This window comes from Oryza sativa, chromosome 5, assembly GCF_034140825.1.
Source record: "Oryza sativa Japonica Group chromosome 5, ASM3414082v1".
Classification (NCBI taxonomy): domain Eukaryota; kingdom Viridiplantae; phylum Streptophyta; class Magnoliopsida; order Poales; family Poaceae; genus Oryza; species Oryza sativa.
In genome coordinates this window covers 994,939-1,012,633 of record NC_089039.1, presented here as the reverse complement: position 1 = coordinate 1,012,633, position 17,695 = coordinate 994,939, and the positions used below count along the sequence as shown (strand labels likewise).

Sequence of the window (17,695 nt, the reverse complement as noted above, 5' to 3'; positions counted from 1 at the left end):
TTCGTATTGTCCACATTCATATAGATGTTAATGAATCTTAAACACATATGCTAGAAAGTCTTGTAATATAAAATGGGGGGAGTAGTTTTTAATTTCTTGTGTCAATTAAAACTATACATTTACATAAGCATAAAATCAAGAAAAGGTTTTGTTTTAAAAAAAAGATTAGCCATGTCATTCTAAAGGGACAATGTTACAACAATAATTTTGATCAAAGATTAAGCTATTTTGACTGCACAAATTAGAAAGGAACATTCTTTTTGTGATTAAACGTACTACTCCGCCGTTTCTGCTCAAAACTTACCGACAACGACACACAGATTTCCGGCGCATCTAATTCCCCCACTATGATAAGATAAGCAAAAGCAAGGGCTATGATTTTACACGGCAGAGTTCAAGATTCTCACAATTAAATAAGGAACATAAAAAAGCATGCTTTATTTATCGCCAAAATAAACCTTACTAATTTCTTTCCATAAGCCAAACAAACCAAATAGGACCTCACCATTATGACCTTTACCAAAATCTAATAAAGTTCCAAAACCAAATAGCACTTTCACACTAATAACCTTATGATCTTTCTGCTTTACAACATATTGGTAAGATTTATTTTAGCAACAAAGTAAACATGCCATAAATGAAAAATTAGAACAACCAGTGCAAGTCTCCTTCTCCAATAAACATCTCCTTCCATACATAAACACCACCAAGTCAAAAATCAGCACGTCACTACGGCTATATATATAGTACACGTGAAGAACAATCAGGTCGCAATTTAGCTTTTACTATTCTAATCAGCAACTCCAACCGATCCACTAATTACACGTCAGCTTGCTTAGCCGCGTCGCGCTGCTCTGCTTGATCATCATCACCTTCTCCGATCGATCCTCCTCGACGCCGCCCACAAATATAAATCCCACACGCGTCCTCCTCCTCCTAATAAACTCCTCCAATTCCTCGACGAATCAGTTTTCTCCTCTGATTTTCCACCACAAGATCTCTAGTTTCTTTGATTTCTTGATCAGACGACGATGGGAGGGAGCAAGGATGAGCAGCAAGACAGGGGGCTCTTCTCCAACCTGATGCACGGCGTCGCCGGCGGCGGCGGCGGCCATGGCTATCCGTACCCTCCTCAGCAGGGGTACTACCCGCCGCCGCCCACCGCGTATCCTCCTCCTCCTCCGGCGGGGTACGGCGGCGGCTATGGCTACCCTCCTGCAGGTTACCCCGGCTCGTCCGCGCCATTCCAACACGGTACGCGTCTCGTTCTTGTTCCTGTTCGATTCTGTTGTGAACTTGTGATGATTATATATAGTCGCTTAATTGGAATTGTGATTTTGTTCCTGTTCGGCTCGATTCGTCGAATTGATCGGTAGTAGTATTAGGTTGGATCAATTTGCTGTTTCTATTTCATAGATTTTGCATTGATAGGATCTATCCCCAATTTAGACCCTTTTTTGATCTTATTCCCTGTTACATCGGTCACATCGGATGTTTAACACTAATTAAAAATATTAAACATAAACTAATAATAAAAAACATTTCATAACCCTTAACCAATTTACGAGACGAATCTATTTAGTCTAATTAATCTATGATTAGCCTATGTGATACTCCAGTAAACATGTGCTAATTGTAGATTAATTAGGCTTAAAAATTTATCTTGCAAATTAGCTCTCAATTATGCTTAGTTTTATTGTTAGTCTATGTTAATATTTCTAATTAATATTTAAACATCCGATGTGACAGGTACTAAAATTTAGTCTCTTATCCAAACACCACCTTAGCTGCCATAATTTGCAAACCTTTGTAACCTTTCTTTGGCCTGATTTAGTTCCTAACTTTTTCTTCAAACTTTTAACTTTTTCATCATATCATTCCAATTTCAATCAAACTTTCAATTTTAGCGTGAAAAACACACGGTTTGAATCCTCTGTTTTTGGTGATTCAGACAAAGAACGGTGGAATTCTGTTCGTACAATTTTAATCGTTTTGAGGACTCCCTGATTGGTTTTGCAGGTAACCATGGCGGAGGAAACATGGGGATGCTAGCTGCAGGTGCAGCCGCTGCCGCGGCGGCGTACGGCGCGCACAAGCTTTCCCACGGTCATGGCCATGGAGGCTACGGCTACGGTGGCCACCACGGCGGCCTCTTCGGCGGTCACCATGGCCACCACGGCGGCTTGTTTGGAGGCCATCACGGACACCACGGCGGCGGCCTCTTCGGCGGCCACCACGGCCACCATGGCGGCTTGTTTGGCGGTCACCACGGCTTCGGTGGCCACCACGGACACCATGGCCACCATTGATGGTGATCACCATATCGTGTTGCACGGCGTGTTCAATCAGTGCGAGTGATAAGATGATCATGAGTTGGTTTGATTATACTACTATAAACTCGATATGTGTATATAGTTTTTTCTACTTAGTTTGCTACTCTAGATTGTATCTGAGACACTGATATGAGTGATAATATGGTTTGATGATTAGTAACCGACTGTCAATCAGTGTTTGATCCCTGTTTTTACTGTGCTGATACCCCCACGTTTTTTATCGGAGAGTGGGTTCTAATTTCTTGAAGGAATGTTCCTGGTGTACCTTTTTCTTCCAGATTTGATATAAATAGTTGTAAAATAATTTTAAAAAAATTGATATTGTAGAGTACACCAAAAATTAAGTTCAAACTCAGTCTACACATCGAAAAATAAAAAGATAAATTCAGATGTAAACAGTACATCACTATTCATAAGCTGATTTTTTTTCTTTTTTATATCTCAATATGTGAGTTGAGTTTGGACCTAACATTTTGTGAAGTTACATAAATATATTGTACGAGTGTTTTCAAAATTTTTTAAAATTTTTCATAACTATTTAGATGATTTTTAAACAAACAAGGGACATCCCCTCGTGAAATCAAAATATTTTTCCCATTTTATTATCAATGGCCGGTGAAAATTGAAATAGTTGAAATCATACCGGATTTACTTTTACAAAATCTAAAGAAGTGCTACAATATTATCGCGTTTGTGGGAGGATAGCGAAAATCTGTCAAATCTAAGGTAGATTAGGTGAGATGACTAGCAAAACTTTCTTTTGTGGGACTATCGGTTCTTTTTATCAGCTTATTTTACTCTATTATTAAAATAAATGATTTATTTCACGTTTCAAATAAAATTCTAGCAAAGCACCGTGCACTGTACAGCGCCACGCCTACGCCCAAGCAGCATACAACAGTTGTCTATTATATATGAAATGAATTATTTACTTACTCCACGCTTCTATACCGTGCACTGTACAGCGCTGCACCTGCGCCCAGGCAGTATACAACGGTTGCGTCGGTGATGAAACAGAACAAAATTTACCCTGATCCTATGCATACTAATTATCTAATTGTTAACTGATATATTAATTAAAATTAAAATGATATAAATTAGTTATAATTAGATAATTTACATGGGTTCTTGTGACTTTGAGAAAAACAACGTAGGAAATAGGAAGCTACATAGTGCTGCGAGCATATATGCACTAAGGCTATAATATTATAAATGTTATGCAACGCTATATAGTGTAGCCGAGCATGCTCTAAGGCTATAATATTACACACCCGTAATCAAATAATAAATATGTAGCAACCGATATTAAATGTATAGTACTATTACACATTTATATTAAAAAAAGATATTTGGAGGGAGGATGTTCCTCCAAACATTTTTTTAAGAAGTAATTGTGAGCGTGTTAGAGATTAAATACGGGATCTTGGGGTTGAAACCGTGCACCCTTGCCACTACACTATTAAGTGCATCTCATTATTGCCCACTTATGAAAATCAAAAACAGTAGAATGGATTCGATTCATTGTCCATGAATTTGATATCTTCCAAATGGAACTTATTTTGATAATCAAATAGAGTGGTTTCGACCATCTAGCACTCTCCCCTGTAACTATGTTTATGTTTTGTCGTTTATTTATAAAAATAAGGGACATATTCTCAAGACTCCATATTGGACAATGTCCACGACCAAGAATGAGACATCAGTAACTATAATTTAGACTATACCGAAAATTGGAATAATTAACTTTTTACCGCAACAAGTGTGAGTGGAAAAGAATTTTTCCACTTTACGAGATGATGTTACGAGATTAACTAAATGTATTATTGGCACTATATAGTTAGGTTAGAACCCATTCACTTTGGATTCGAGTATGAGACTCGATACGGATATTCTTGTTTACCACTAAGGCCCTGTTAGTTTCTCCTACTAGGAGAGGATAAAATTTTGGATTAGTGTGGCATGCTTTTCAAACTGCTAAACGATGTGTTTCGTGCGAAAAATTTCTATATGAAAGTTGTTCTAAAATATCAGATTAATCTATTTTTGAAGTTTCTAATAATTAAAACTTTAATTAATCACATGTTATTACCACCTCGTTTTACGTGGAACACTTAATCTTTATCTTCATCTTCATCTTCAAGAGATTCAAACACCACCGTATTCTTTTAGTGACTAAAAAATATACCCGTGCGTTGCAACAGGTAAATGATATTTTAATTTTATTGTTGTTATATGGTTTAGCTAGAGTAAATTCACAGTAGGATTCGCTTGGATATTTTTTTAGAAAATCATAAGTTGTAATTAGGAATCATTATTTCATTCCAAATTAGCATGCGAGTTTTTTTAAAGAGATTTTTTATATAACTTCTTTTGTATTTCTAAAAGCAAGTTAGCTTAAAATCCAACTTAAACAAGGATTTGTATTTCTAAAAACGAATAAATTTAAAAACCGACTCAAACACAGATGACGTACCAAAATACCGGCAAAAAAATCTTCAATTTTTATAATAGTAGAAGTAGGTGGCATGCCTATCAATAGTAAGTTAATTATGATGATTTTATCAAGAGTAAAATGCAGTAGCGTGTCGGCGCGACCATCCTCCTCCCCTAGTCGCCGCCGTCCCCCTCCCTCCCATCAGTGCCGCCGTCCTCCTCCCCAAGTCACCGCCGTCCCCTCCCTCCTGTCAGTGCCGCTGTCCTCCCTCCCGTTGCGCGCTTGCCTCTGGCACGGCTGCTCGGCGAAACCGCGGCAGTGGCGGCGCTCATGGCGTGCGGTGGTTCAGCATCGCCACCGCTGTCCTCCCCCCATCAACGCCGCCCCGCGCTCTCGCCGCCCTCCTTCCACCGTGCCGGTTGGCCGGCGCCTCGCCAAGCACCACCGCGACGGCCCCTCCCCTCGTGCCGCCTCTTACCACCGAGAAAAAAGAAGGAAGAAAGAGAAAAAAGAAGGAAGAAGGGAGAAAAAAAATTTCATGTCATCGTCCACGTGACATGCTACTTAGGCAAGACCACGGTCAAACGCGGCTTTGGACCGGGATGATACATACAATAAACTAAGTTTAGAGACCTCGATGTGCGCTTTACAAGTTCGTGAATCTAAGTGAAACCTCCTGATAAGTTTAAGAATCGCTGGTGCATTTTACTCTTTTATCAATCTCGTTTTGTATTTGAAGGTAGGGGGTAAAATATGTCTACTTACATTCTAGAAATACTTACGTGTAATAAAGTGTGTCTTTAAAAGAAAAAAAAAGGTTAAATGCATTCCTCCCCTACCACATGGACGACGCGGTCCGGTCGCCTATGGCCCACATGGCAGTGACGTGGAGCACAAATGACACGCTTCATCCCGCCCACCATTCCGGGTAATAATCAGGTTGCTAATCCTCCATCCATCGCGTCGCCTTGCTTAGCCGCGTCGCCATCTCCCTCCATCACCTTCTCCGATCGATCCTCCCCGACGCCCTCCACGCGCCACCGCCATCGCGTTCGCTATATATACCCCACACACGCGAACACATCTTCTTCATCTTCCTCAGCTCGATCACTTCGATTTCTCCTCTAACTTCCCGCGACAAAGCTCTAGTTTCTTTCTCGATCAGACCACGTACGACAATGGAAAAGGACAAGGGGCTCGTCTCCAACCTCATGCACGGCGTCGCCGGCGGCGGCCATGCCTATCCGTACCCTCCTCAGCAGGGCTACTACCCTCCGCCGCCCACCGCATATCCTCCTCCGGCTGGCTATGCTGCGCCATACCAGGGTATGTACTCGATCGTCAACTGATTCTAGCTTTCTGTTCGATTCTGTGCTGCAGATCTTGTTCTGTTCTTACGATTCATCTTTCAAAAGAGATTCTGTTCGATCGTCGTGACGAATTCATCGCCAAGATTTCATGGTGGTTGTTGTTTTTTTTTTTCAGGTTATGGAGGTAGCCATGGTGGAGGAGGGCACATGGCTCCGATGCTTGGAGCGGGTGCAGCCGTCGCCGCCGCGGCGTACGGTGCACACAAGCTTTCTTCCCATGGCGGCCATGGAGGCTACGGTTACGGTTACGGCGGTCACCATGGCGGTGGCGGCTTCTTTGGCGGCGATCACCATGGCCACGGCGGCCATCACGGCGAATACTATGGAGGCCATCACGGACACGACGACCACCATGGCGGCTTCTATGGCGGTCATCACGGACACGACGGCCACCACGGCGGCTTCTATGGCGGTCACCACGGCGGTCACCATGGTGGCCACCATTAATACTGCTCTCAGCTTCTCACCATGCCTGCTCAATAAGTGAGAGTGATAGATGTTGGCTTGGCGACATATATATATATAGTTTGATCATGCTAAACTCAAATATGTGGATAGGTCTTAATTTCTAGAGGTGAAGTGTGGTTTGGAGAAGCTTTTCTCCATACTTTGATTTCATTTACTCTGCTTGTGTGTCTGAGTGATGACAATATATATATGTGGTATGCTAATTACTAATTAAGTGCTTATGAGTGTTTATACCCTGTGTTTACTGTACTGATAGTGATACTCAAGGCAGTCCTGCCGTTGGCATGTCTGGAAGCTTACCAGCGGAGAGGCATCGGTCAGGTGTGGCGGAGGCCATGTGCCGCCTGGCCTCTGGTGTTCGGATGGTGGTTTTGGATTGGGAGATATACCACGGCGGTAGGGTTGTGAGGGTTCCAAGCGAAAGCTTAGCCCAATGTTTCATTGGGCCAACAGTGGCTACTGTTTCGGGCGTGGTAACCCTCCTAAGGGCACTGTTGAGGTACCCCCTTCTTCCTCGGCAAGAAACTCTGGGTGAAAGCCTTGTCCAGTTCTTTGGATGGACGACGACGGTGTCTTTCAGTGTCGTGATCTTCTTGGGGGTGTCGTTTTTTAGAGTCTTCGCTCCGTGGTGATGTTGTAGGCCCAGTGGCGACCGGTTTCGTATAGCGACGGCTGGTTCGGTGCTCGCTTTCCCTTTCTGTAGCTTGTGTTTGGGTGGTTGGCACATGGTTTTGGGCGTATGCTCTAGTGCACATCTTTCCTTGACACTTCGAAAATCAGCTATTGATGAAAAACTTTCTTGTAACATTTTCTTCCTATCTAAATTACATTGGATGACCTCCTTCGGTCATCCCGACAAAAAACCCTATCAGAGAAAATTTGTTTTTATCTGGGTTCCACCAGCTCATGCTCTTCCTTATGCCGGTATTTCCTAATTTTGTATTTACAATAGTTTCTGGTTTATGTAGGACAACGTCCATGAACATGAATGAGATTGAAGCATATAGCATTTCTGCTAAATTACAATATGAAAGATAAGAAAATGTGCCAGCAATTATAACTTGGGAGTTTCATAATTTGGACATGCCCCCTGAAAGTGATATTCTACAACATATTTGAGATGAGCAACCAAAAAGAAATCCTGGTGAGAGAGGTGATCATAAGAGGTTATGGGTGTTTAACATTCAGGAGATCTTTTGGCCCAACTGAGACAGAGGAATGGACTGAGATAAAATTGTAATAGAGAACACTGAGCTGAGTAGAAACCAAGATAAGTTGGTATGGGGATTAACAGCAAATAAGAGATATACTAGCTCTATGTATAGTACAATGACCTTTAGAGGGGTAGTGGATAATAACATGCAAAAGGTCTGGAAGTCCACCTTTTTTGTTTAGAGAGGGTTTTTCTTTACCCGGCCTCTAAATCTAGAGAAGGGTAAATTAAATTTTTTTACCTGGCCTCGCAAATACCCCAATCTAATCAAATATATGCAGCCATTTAAATTGAAAACTTAGCCCCGCAAATAACTCAATCTAAAAATTCGCTCATACGAAGATTTGAATCCAAGACCTTGAAATGCTACTCAGGTCACTACAACCACTAAGCTATAAGCCTTTTTGCACATGGAGATCGAATTCAGTCAACTGAGCAGCTAAAAAAGAAAGGTTGGGAGGGGTGATGTTTACTGTCTCCTATGTGGAGAAACTAAAACTACTAACCATATAGTGTTTAGATGTCCTATGGCAAGTTTTGTTTGGTGTTGGTCTAGAGATGTTTTGGGTTGGGCAAATACTCCTAGAAATTTAGATGATTTTTTTTTCTCCTGTGCAATATCAGAACTAATCCCATCAAGGAAAGAATCAAGCTTACAGTGCTGGCTGCCGTTTGCTGGTGATTGTGGCTTACTAGAGATAACATGGTCTTTATGAATGCGTTGGTTTTATGTTATACTCTGCCTTTCCAAATCATTTCTATGTTGCTGCAGTGGAAGAAGCTGCTTCGCTCTGATGAGGAGAGCACGCTGATGGTGCTGACTCAAAGGATGAAAGAGATGGTGGCAAGACTAAAACCGACGAGAACAGGAGTTGGTTGATTCCCTGCTTAGTCTGTTGTTATTTTTCAATAGTTTGATCTTCAGTGTTAAGTTGTCGATTAGGCAGGACTTCACTATAGTTATCTTTTGTGTTGGTATTGGAAGCACGCGTATAATTTTTTCTTAAGAATTTTTTGTGATATTTGCTAATTGTACGGAAAGCTCGTGTACATATAATACGTTTCCATCTTATTTGATACATGTTGCTGCTCCATCTCGAAGACCATAACAAACTCCTACAACTGAAACCTGTGTGATGGAGATCAGATCAGCTTTTTGGGATCAGCTGAAAGTCTGTCCAAGATATGCTAATCCCAACCCAAATCAAATCAGAGACAATTTATTATGGAGAAAATTAACCTCAAGACATACACTCTAGTTTCTCTTTTATCCTACTAACTACTCCACTAATTGATTTACTACTTAGTACTAAGTACTCCCTCCGTCCTAAAATATAGTAATTTTTAGCTATAAATCTGTCCAGATTTATAATTAAAAATTGCTATATTTTAGAACGGATGGAGTAGTAATTAATCAAAATGCTCCACTAATTTGTATTTTTGAGGATAACTTCGGTACCTGTTGCTATACCTTGAAGACCATAAAAGAAGTCCTACAACTGAAACCATATGTGATGGAGATCTGCTAATCCCAGCCCAAATTAGAGACAGAATCAAGTCATCAACACATGATTTATTATGGAAGAAGAAATTAACCTCAAGACATACACACTCTTACTTTCTCTCTCGTCCTACTAAGTAAGTACTCAACAACTAATTACTACTACTACTAATCACTAAGCAGTAATCCATAATGAATCAAAATGCAAGGTGTTGTGGAAGAGGGAAGATTAGTCGGCGGCGAAGACGGCGTCGTTGAGCTGGAAGGCGCCGGTGAAGAAGGCCGGCCAGCAGAGGTAGGTGGAGAGGATGCTGCTGACGGTGGAAGCGCCCATGAGCATGTTCATCACCACGATCTGCAGCTGGATGGCCTCCAGCGGCGACGCGCCGCCCATGATGAGGCCGGTCATGGCGCCCGGCAGCGCGATCAGCCCCACCGTCTTGGCGTTGTCGATCACCGGCGACAGCGCGATCACCAGCGACCTCCTCACCTGCCGCGCCGTCGCCTGCCGCGGCGTCGCGCCCAGCGCCAGCGCCGTCTCCACCACCCCTCGCTGCATCCCCACGTCCTCCCTCAGCTTCTTCATCGTCACCCCGGTCACCGTCATCGCGTTCCCGACCATCATCCCGGCCACCGGGATGATGTACCGCGGCGTGAACGGGAACACCCGGAGCGCCACGAGGAGGGCCATGGTGACGGAGGTGCCGGCGAGGATGGAGACGGCGGCGATGTGCTTCCCCCGCGGGACGTGGCGGGCGCGCTGCCCCGCGGTGTAGCCGGCGACGGTGACCATGAAGAGGTAGGCGAGGAGGATCCAGGCGGCGCTCTTCTGGGTGAAGATGAACTGGAGGACGAAGCCGATGACGGAGAGCTGGAGGAACGCCCGCGCCATGGCGTACAGCATCTCGCCCTCGAGCCCCAGCCGCTGCGTGAAGCTCAGCGCCACCGCCATCGCCACCACCGCCGTCGCCGCCACCGGCTTCAGCATGCCCACCAAGAACTCCCGCCAGAACCCCGGCGCGCCCGGGTCCACCTGATTCACCACCACCAGCAGACGCTGCAGCAGCGCCGCCATGCTCGCCATCATGCGTTCCAGAGCGAGGCGAGGCGACCGAGCGCGTTGATGAAGACGAGGAGGAGTTGGTGGTGGTGAGCGAGCGGAAGCGGGGGAGGCGGCGAGCGAGGGAGGCGACTACGCCTTCTTCTTCGGCTTTCGCGGTGTTTCTCTCTGCTTCCTTGGCGGCGTCGGCGTGGCGTTTGGGTGCTACGTGGGGAAGGCACGCTGGATGGTGGGGCCCACGCTGCAGTGGCACTACAGTATTTGTGTTTTTTTTAATCTTGTCAGTTGATGAAGAACTACAGTGCCCGCCTCTCTTTTCCATCTTTTATTAAAAAAAATTAATATCGTCAGTTGATGAAGAGTTGAAGGATGCTGTCTGCTCATGTCCTGAATTTCCTCGTCCCTATGTGAGAAAAAAAAATGAAAATGATCTTGTACTACCCTTCAACCTCAATTCCTCAAAATAAATTCATTTTTCACAAGTCTCACACATATTGATATAGAACCCAAAAAACTATAATACCCTCCTTTATCAAATTCCAATGTAATTATTCTCATTTTAAAAACACATTTATCTTTGATTTTTCATAAACTCAGATACAATAATTACTTTTATAACTTATTTTAAGTTAACCAAGAGAAACAAAAATAAACTTATTCTACAAAGTATTTGCACGAGAGAAAAATTCAGCAGATGCTGGAATCCTTTGCTTTGCTCGGTGCTGACTGATGTGTAATGCAGTAATGGATCGCACGATGCAAAGGTTGATGGGTCTCTTATGCTGAAGATAAAAAGGCAGAAAGAAGAAAGATGAAAGAGAGATAGGAGCTGCAGGATTTCAGACACAGATTGTGAGAGAAACAACAAATCCATGGATTCCATACTCCACCTTCTCTCCTCCTTTTTCTGCCCTTTATTTGTTGACAATTGCTCACCCATTGATGAGAAGAAACTTGTCCTATGAAATCTCTCATCACACACTACTTATCAAGGGGAAAAAAAAGCTTGTAATTGGTCATTACCATTGGAGCCTGCACAACCAATATTTTTTCAATTATTCTCAGCTTTGGACATCCAACAAAACAAACCAAAGCCAGTGACACTGACAGTGACTGCGGCCGGTTTCAGAGGTCCAGCCTCAGATGGGAACTGGAAATTGCACACGCAAATAGTAATACTATGATAAAAAGGGCCAGAAGTCAAACAAAGCTAAAAAATGCATCCGTCAAAATCTTGGTATAAGCATAAATTAATGATAATGATTAATGAAGCCGAGGAAAAGAAAATGACTCCTTAAACAGTCCTGAATCATGGCACTTGTACTAGTAGTAAGATTTTTAAACATGCACATCCATACTTGTAGATCATGTCCAACTGCTTGAATAATCCTTACCCAAGTATATGTTCAACGAACCTGCTGTACACGACTGGTGATCTTGAACGAGCAAGGATAATAGAGTAGAAAGATTTTCCATTACTTAGCGTAAACCCAAACTAAAAACGATTAGACGGCTGTACTGAACATGATGGAGTCCTTCAGTTTTTGCTACCGCCAGGCTTCTTGTAAGACTCTTCAACTTCCTTTGCTTTCCCCATCCAATCCCTCATAAGTTTCTTCATGTTTGGGACGTCATAGTTCTGCGCAATGTAGATACCACACCCGATGCCGACACACACTGAGAAAGTGTTTTGCAGGAAACCCATTGGAGCTAATCTGCAGAAAAATAAAGAGAACATTGTGAACATATGCTCAGAAACCATGAACCAGCTAGCTGGTGGGTCTATCCAACCTGTAGCTGCACTTGAAGGTTGTATGCACATGCCAATAGTAAATTGATAAGTAAAATATATTGCACATGCAGGGATGTTTGTTTTGGGGAATCACATGGGGAGAACTGAATTATATTAGTCCAAGAATAAATTAGCATGACAAGTGTAAACAACCAACCCTTTCTTATTTTGCTTGTAATTGACGATTTGCAACAACTAGCAATTTAATAGTTGAACAGCAGCAAGGATCTCAGAATTACACATGAAAACCTGAAAAGCTCATAGCCACATAGAAACAACAATACAGCTCAAGCATTGACAAGGCTACACGACTGCTTTCTCTGATTATCCCGTTGAGTTGCAAAGCCAATAACAAGTCTTGACTCTTGACTATAGCCGTATACAAGAAATGACATATATAAACAGAAGAACTTAGCACTATAATTACTGGCTTACTGATCCACAGGCATGGAAATCCAGATAGAATAAACAAAAACCATGCAAAAGGTCACCTGATCCCAACTACATTTCCTTTTTGGAGGGAAAGCACACATTGCAGTTGACTAAAGTCATGATGTAAAGAAAGAAGCAAGCGTGAACACTTAGAAGTCTACTACGCCAAAGCAAGCATAACTCAGACACAGAGGCTCCGTCATCGGAAAAAAATAGTGAGAGGCTCCACTGAATTATACATGCATAACATCTGTCACATAAACATGCTTAAACGTTGATATTTTTCATAGTTTGCAATATACACTTCAGACATGCAACAAGATAAACAGAGAAATAGAAGAGCATACCCCTATACTTCTATACGGATTGAGAAACTACAGGTCTACAGCAGATAATCCCCCCTTTCATTGCATATAGTCTGACAAAATACTACTAATTGCTTACACACCAAAGCTCCAATGCGACACTTTACTAGTTGGTTTGAGCACGCTCTTATACGACTGAAGACTCTTCCATACTACTGAATGAACTGAAACTGAACAGAAACACGCAACCACCCATTAACTAACTAAAAGACTGGAACTGAAACTGAAACTTAAAGCACTATATATGAAGGCATGTAGGTAGACTGAAGCATGAAAAGACCCTTGCTTTTATCTCCAAGCATTACTTGACTGGTCAAGCAAGCATAATTTGATTTCCAAAGTTCATGATCATAATAACTCGGTAATCTGAAAATACAGCAACCCACACAGAAGCACATACTGAAACAAAGAAAAGCTAGGGAATAATAATCGAGCACAACTGCTGATCTCCCTAGGGCCTAAATTCACACCAAGCATACCACATTAGCACTAACAATGCCTAAATCAGCTCAACTGCAAAGAACCTGGGCTATATCGAAGGGAGGCACCCAAAAAAAAAACACCAGCCCACACGAATCAGCCTCCTCAATCTGTTCTTCCAATACAAATCCACACAGAAACACAGGTCGCATCACATCCATTCGACCCACAAAACCGGGGAATCCCCACACGGCCGCGTGACTCGAAAACAGTCGAGCAACTACTGCAAACCACTACGCAATCGATCGCGAGGAAGACCTCGGACCGGGCTGAATCAAGCATAGGAGAGTAAATCGAGGAGAGAGCTTTACCCTAGTGGGAGATCCGGCGGAGGAGGAGGAGATCGAGCGCCCTTGCACGAACGGGATTGCCGCGGAAGCGAGGCGAGCGAAGGGGATTCCCGGATTTCCTTCCACTTGGTTTGGTATAGCAAAATCGATTAGTTAATTCAGCCAAACAAGCAAACAAATCGTCGGGGTGGGAAGGTTGGGCTGAATTGGGCCGAAAATAAGCGGGCCGTAGTTTTGGGCCTCGCTTGTGGATGAGGAATAAGTTCACATTAGTCCCTCAATTTATCGCCGAGTCTGAAATTCGTCTTTGACCAGAAATTATACGAAGGGTCCCTCAATTTATAAAACTGAATCACCAGAAATTGTAGACAATATTATGTGGTTTAGCTGACATGACAAGCTGAGCCAACATGAGACCCACGCGAGTTCCACATGTCAGCGACCCTTATCTCCCTCCACCTATATATATCTCTCTCCTTTCTCTCTGATCCCATCTTACCATGGAGGCATGGAGGGTGATAAGGGACCAAATTAAATTTGAGATGACACAAGCGATCTCGCATGATGACGTTGCGATACCGAGCGGTGTCACCCACAGATGATGCGAGACCGAGCGGTCTCGCATGGTGAGCGTGCGAGAGCGTTTTGGAAATTGAATGACTACCGATTAATTAATAATAATTAGTGATTAATTATCATGATTAACAGTAATTAAGGCTGTCGGTCTCACTGGTTGAGGATGCGAGACCGCTGCTCGGTCTCGCTGGATGGGTATGCAAGACCGCTCAGTCTCACAGTCTCGAGACTACAATATCAACGATATATTTGTGCGAATAATTTGTACCTGAATATTTCTAAGAGCAAAAAAATAAATAGTATATTTTCAAATTTTATGAGGGACCTAAGTAAATTATTCCTGTGGATGAAACGTCCATACACAGTTCATATTGTCGGCCAGGTGGGGCCCAGGCCCATGACTGAGCTCTCCACGTCAGCACACCACGCAAGAACACTGGACAATAAACGTGCGTCTACTTACCATTAACTATGTCTAAATACGTGCTGCATTATTAATTGTGTTATCCAAATTGTAGACAGTACTAGGACTAGTAGTATATTAGTAGTAGTAGAAATTTAAAACACAGTACGCATATATATGTACAGTACTATAGATCACTGGCTAACAATAATTAATTCCTTCTAGACAACATAAGACAAATTAATTATCTAGTCTCAGCTCATGCCAAAATAACCTTATATCTATATTTTAATGAAATTAAACATTTATTTGTTTTTATAGATTCACTCTATCCAAAAATCTTAAAAATATTTCTTTTTTTTTCAAATGTCCAAAAGTCTTAAGTATATTATTTCATTTTTCTCAAATGATATAATATTTTTTTATTTGCTTATGGCCTGACGAACAACTCATGGGTCTCTGCCATCCGCGGTGCCCTCACTGTCCCGGTCATCTCCCAGTTTCTCCTTATTTGGGATGCGATGCTTCACGTACAGCTCTCGCCGGGGGTCGAGGATCGTCTCCTTATTAGATGATTCTTTTTTCTAAATGTTTCTAAAATCATGCTCTATCATATTGTTGTGTTCTTACTGCTATTATTTTGGCCATTTTTTCATGTGACTTTGTTTTATCAATTAAAAATTTGAATTTCAAAACTTCAAATAATATTCTGAAGCAGTAATTGATTTCAGCTGAAAAAGTCATCAACAAAAAAGTTGTATAACTCATCGAGATCTATAACTTTTATTTTGGTCATTTCTTCATACGACAAAGTGATAGTAATATTTTCACAAAATTTACATAGTTTATAAAACTATATAAGAGATATGTTCATTTTGTGAACAATCTTACAAATCACTTTATCGGATGAAGAAAACTCTTTTCGTCTAATATATTGACGTGCAATCCTTTTGCGCGTTCGTGAAAAAAATAATATTTTTATTCTGTAGTACAAAATTAAATTGTTCGGTACAACCTGAGCAGCAGCTGAGGGAGTATAGAAATACTAGTATATGCATCGTCGTACATGAGTACTTCATACGCGCGTGTTAGTTGGATTTGTCCCACTGAAATACTCCCTTCGTCTCTAAATATTTGACGCTGTTAACTTTTTTAAACATATTTGACTGCTCATCTTATTGAAAAACTTTTATGAAATATGTAAAACTATATATATACATAAAAATATATTTAACAATGAATCAAATGATAGGAAAATAATTAATAATTACTTAAATTTTTTAAATAAGACGAATGGTCAAACATGTTTTAAAAAATTAACAACGTCAAATATTTAGTGACGGAGGTATGGTATACGCGGATCCTATACGCAGATAAGCACAGTAGCAACAGTAATGCAATATATATGTGCGCTACAGTACAGGGCCATTTTGCACTGCAACTAATTTACTGTACCGGTACTGTTTATCTGTATTTCTATTGGCCGGATAGCTATATGGATTGCATATACTCTCCTAAAGACATTAATTATATTGCAGACGCGCTTGCAATACATAGGACATATATACACACATAATTAGTTATTAATCTTTGCGTCAGGTACGTTGGAAAATTGTTATTGTTGGCCTGACGTACTCTCTGCGTATCCATTCATGTGTCATTCGTATATAACTGCTAGTACTAGCTAGCGACTGAGATCGTACGTACTCCATAATTAATTACTGAGATACGCCGAGGTTTACCGACATTGTACGTACTGTATTTATATATATGTACACTGCTTGTGTGTATAGTGTACGTGCAAGCTATATATAGTCAGTTGATTAATTAATCAACGACTAGATCGAATCTCATGTAGCCAGAATATTACTCCCTCCGTTTTAAAATATTTGATACCGTTAACTTTTTAGCATATGTTTAACTGTTCGTCGTATTAAAAAAATTTGTGAAATATGTAAAACTATATGTGTACATAAAAATATATTTAACAATGAATCAAATGATATAAAAAGAATAAATAATTAATTAAAATTTTTAAATAAGACAAATGATCAAATACGTATTTAAAAAGTCAACGGTGTAAAACATTTTGAAACAGAGGGGGTATGTTCGAGCAGAGATGATCGATCATGCAAGATATGGTCATTATCACATGCATGCATGCAGCTAGCTTATCTCGAGCTACTACTCCTGCTTAGCTCAATTAATTTAAAGAGAGCTTATTAGATGCCTTAATGCATGGCAGTACGTACATATAGCTAGAGAGATCAGTATACAACGTGTAGCGTGCAGGTGTACTTTCTGCTCGTCATTTATAACATTTGTTTTGTGGCTGCCAACTTGTAGTGATATTCAATTAATTTCGTTTGCTAACTGTGATCGAGCTAGCTTAGATATGCATGCATCAGTTATTAGCAGTTACTGAGGAACAGGAGGATTTGTTAATTAATTGGAGTACTATACATGTACATAGCGAAGTACGTCCCTAAGTCTCCATCTATCTAATCAATTTATTTGACGCTTAATTGCACCCCTTTCTTATCGATTTCAAATAGAATGGAAGTCGTTTTACCCCTTTCCATCACTATTTTCCTAAATGTAAGTTATTTTAAAATTTCTTGACAACCTTTTATCTTAAATAATTCTCTTCCACGATTAATTATACAACTACCACACATACGGCCGGTCTCTATAACTCTATATACACTAGCATATTGTCCTGTGCGTTTTGCAACGTGATTTCAATTTAAAAATTATCATGTGGACCATATGCTAGTAAAATTGTATATATAGTGTTATAGAGACCAACTCTTACTTTAACCTCACACTGGTGGAGAAACCATCTTTACTCCCGGTTGGGAACCTCCTTTAATCCTAGTTTTTCAACCGGGAGTAAAGATCGGGGACCGGTTGGGTTGGTACCACCAACCGGGACTAAAGAAAGGGGATCTTTAGTCCCGGATGGTGTTACCAATCGG

At 41.4% G+C, this 17,695-nt stretch overlaps 4 protein-coding genes across 4 annotated transcripts; 2 read left to right on the top strand and 2 right to left on the bottom strand.

Annotated features, from left to right (window-relative positions):
* Nucleotides 1-967: 967 nt before the first annotated feature.
* On the top strand, nucleotides 968-2,493 carry LOC4337637 (uncharacterized). Its single transcript, XM_015781970.3, has 2 exons — nucleotides 968-1,254; nucleotides 2,020-2,493. The coding sequence occupies exons 1-2, from the start codon at nucleotides 1,032-1,034 to the stop codon at nucleotides 2,307-2,309; spliced, it is 513 nt and encodes a 170-aa protein (XP_015637456.1). The 5' UTR covers nucleotides 968-1,031; the 3' UTR covers nucleotides 2,310-2,493.
* Nucleotides 2,494-5,858: 3,365 nt separating this feature from the next.
* LOC4337636 (uncharacterized) lies at nucleotides 5,859-6,836 on the top strand. The gene is made up of 2 exons (XM_015781971.3): nucleotides 5,859-6,093; nucleotides 6,253-6,836. Exons 1-2 carry the CDS (start codon nucleotides 6,004-6,006, stop codon nucleotides 6,622-6,624), a joined length of 462 nt encoding a protein of 153 aa, XP_015637457.1. The 5' UTR covers nucleotides 5,859-6,003; the 3' UTR covers nucleotides 6,625-6,836.
* A 2,488-nt stretch (nucleotides 6,837-9,324) lies between these two features.
* On the bottom strand, nucleotides 9,325-10,739 carry LOC4337635 (UPF0014 membrane protein STAR2-like). The gene has a single exon (NM_001402477.1). It carries the CDS (start codon nucleotides 10,699-10,701, stop codon nucleotides 9,517-9,519), a length of 1,185 nt encoding a protein of 394 aa, NP_001389406.1. The 5' UTR covers nucleotides 10,702-10,739; the 3' UTR covers nucleotides 9,325-9,516.
* On the bottom strand, nucleotides 9,377-13,889 carry LOC112939043 (uncharacterized). Its single transcript, XM_026025677.2, has 2 exons — nucleotides 13,760-13,889; nucleotides 9,377-12,094 (listed from the first exon to the last, which is right to left on the bottom strand). Exon 2 carries the CDS (start codon nucleotides 12,082-12,084, stop codon nucleotides 11,917-11,919), a length of 168 nt encoding a protein of 55 aa, XP_025881462.1. The 5' UTR covers nucleotides 12,085-12,094; nucleotides 13,760-13,889; the 3' UTR covers nucleotides 9,377-11,916.
* Nucleotides 13,890-17,695: the final 3,806 nt, after the last annotated feature.

Bases quoted from the DNA above. Each gene is read 5' to 3' on its own strand.
- LOC4337637 (XM_015781970.3), top strand. From the start codon at position 1,032: ATGGGAGGGAGCAAGGATGAGCAGCAAGACAGGGGGCTCTTCTCCAAC. The intron at 1,255-2,019 runs GTACGCGTCTCG...TTGGTTTTGCAG, and splicing joins GTCCGCGCCATTCCAACACG to GTAACCATGGCGGAGGAAAC.
- LOC4337636 (XM_015781971.3), top strand. From the start codon at position 6,004: ATGCCTATCCGTACCCTCCTCAGCAGGGCTACTACCCTCCGCCGCCCA. The intron at 6,094-6,252 runs GTATGTACTCGA...TTTTTTTTTCAG, and splicing joins CTATGCTGCGCCATACCAGG to GTTATGGAGGTAGCCATGGT.
- LOC4337635 (NM_001402477.1), bottom strand. From the start codon at position 10,701: ATGGAAAAGAGAGGCGGGCACTGTAGTTCTTCATCAACTGACAAGATT.
- LOC112939043 (XM_026025677.2), bottom strand. From the start codon at position 12,084: ATGGGTTTCCTGCAAAACACTTTCTCAGTGTGTGTCGGCATCGGGTGT.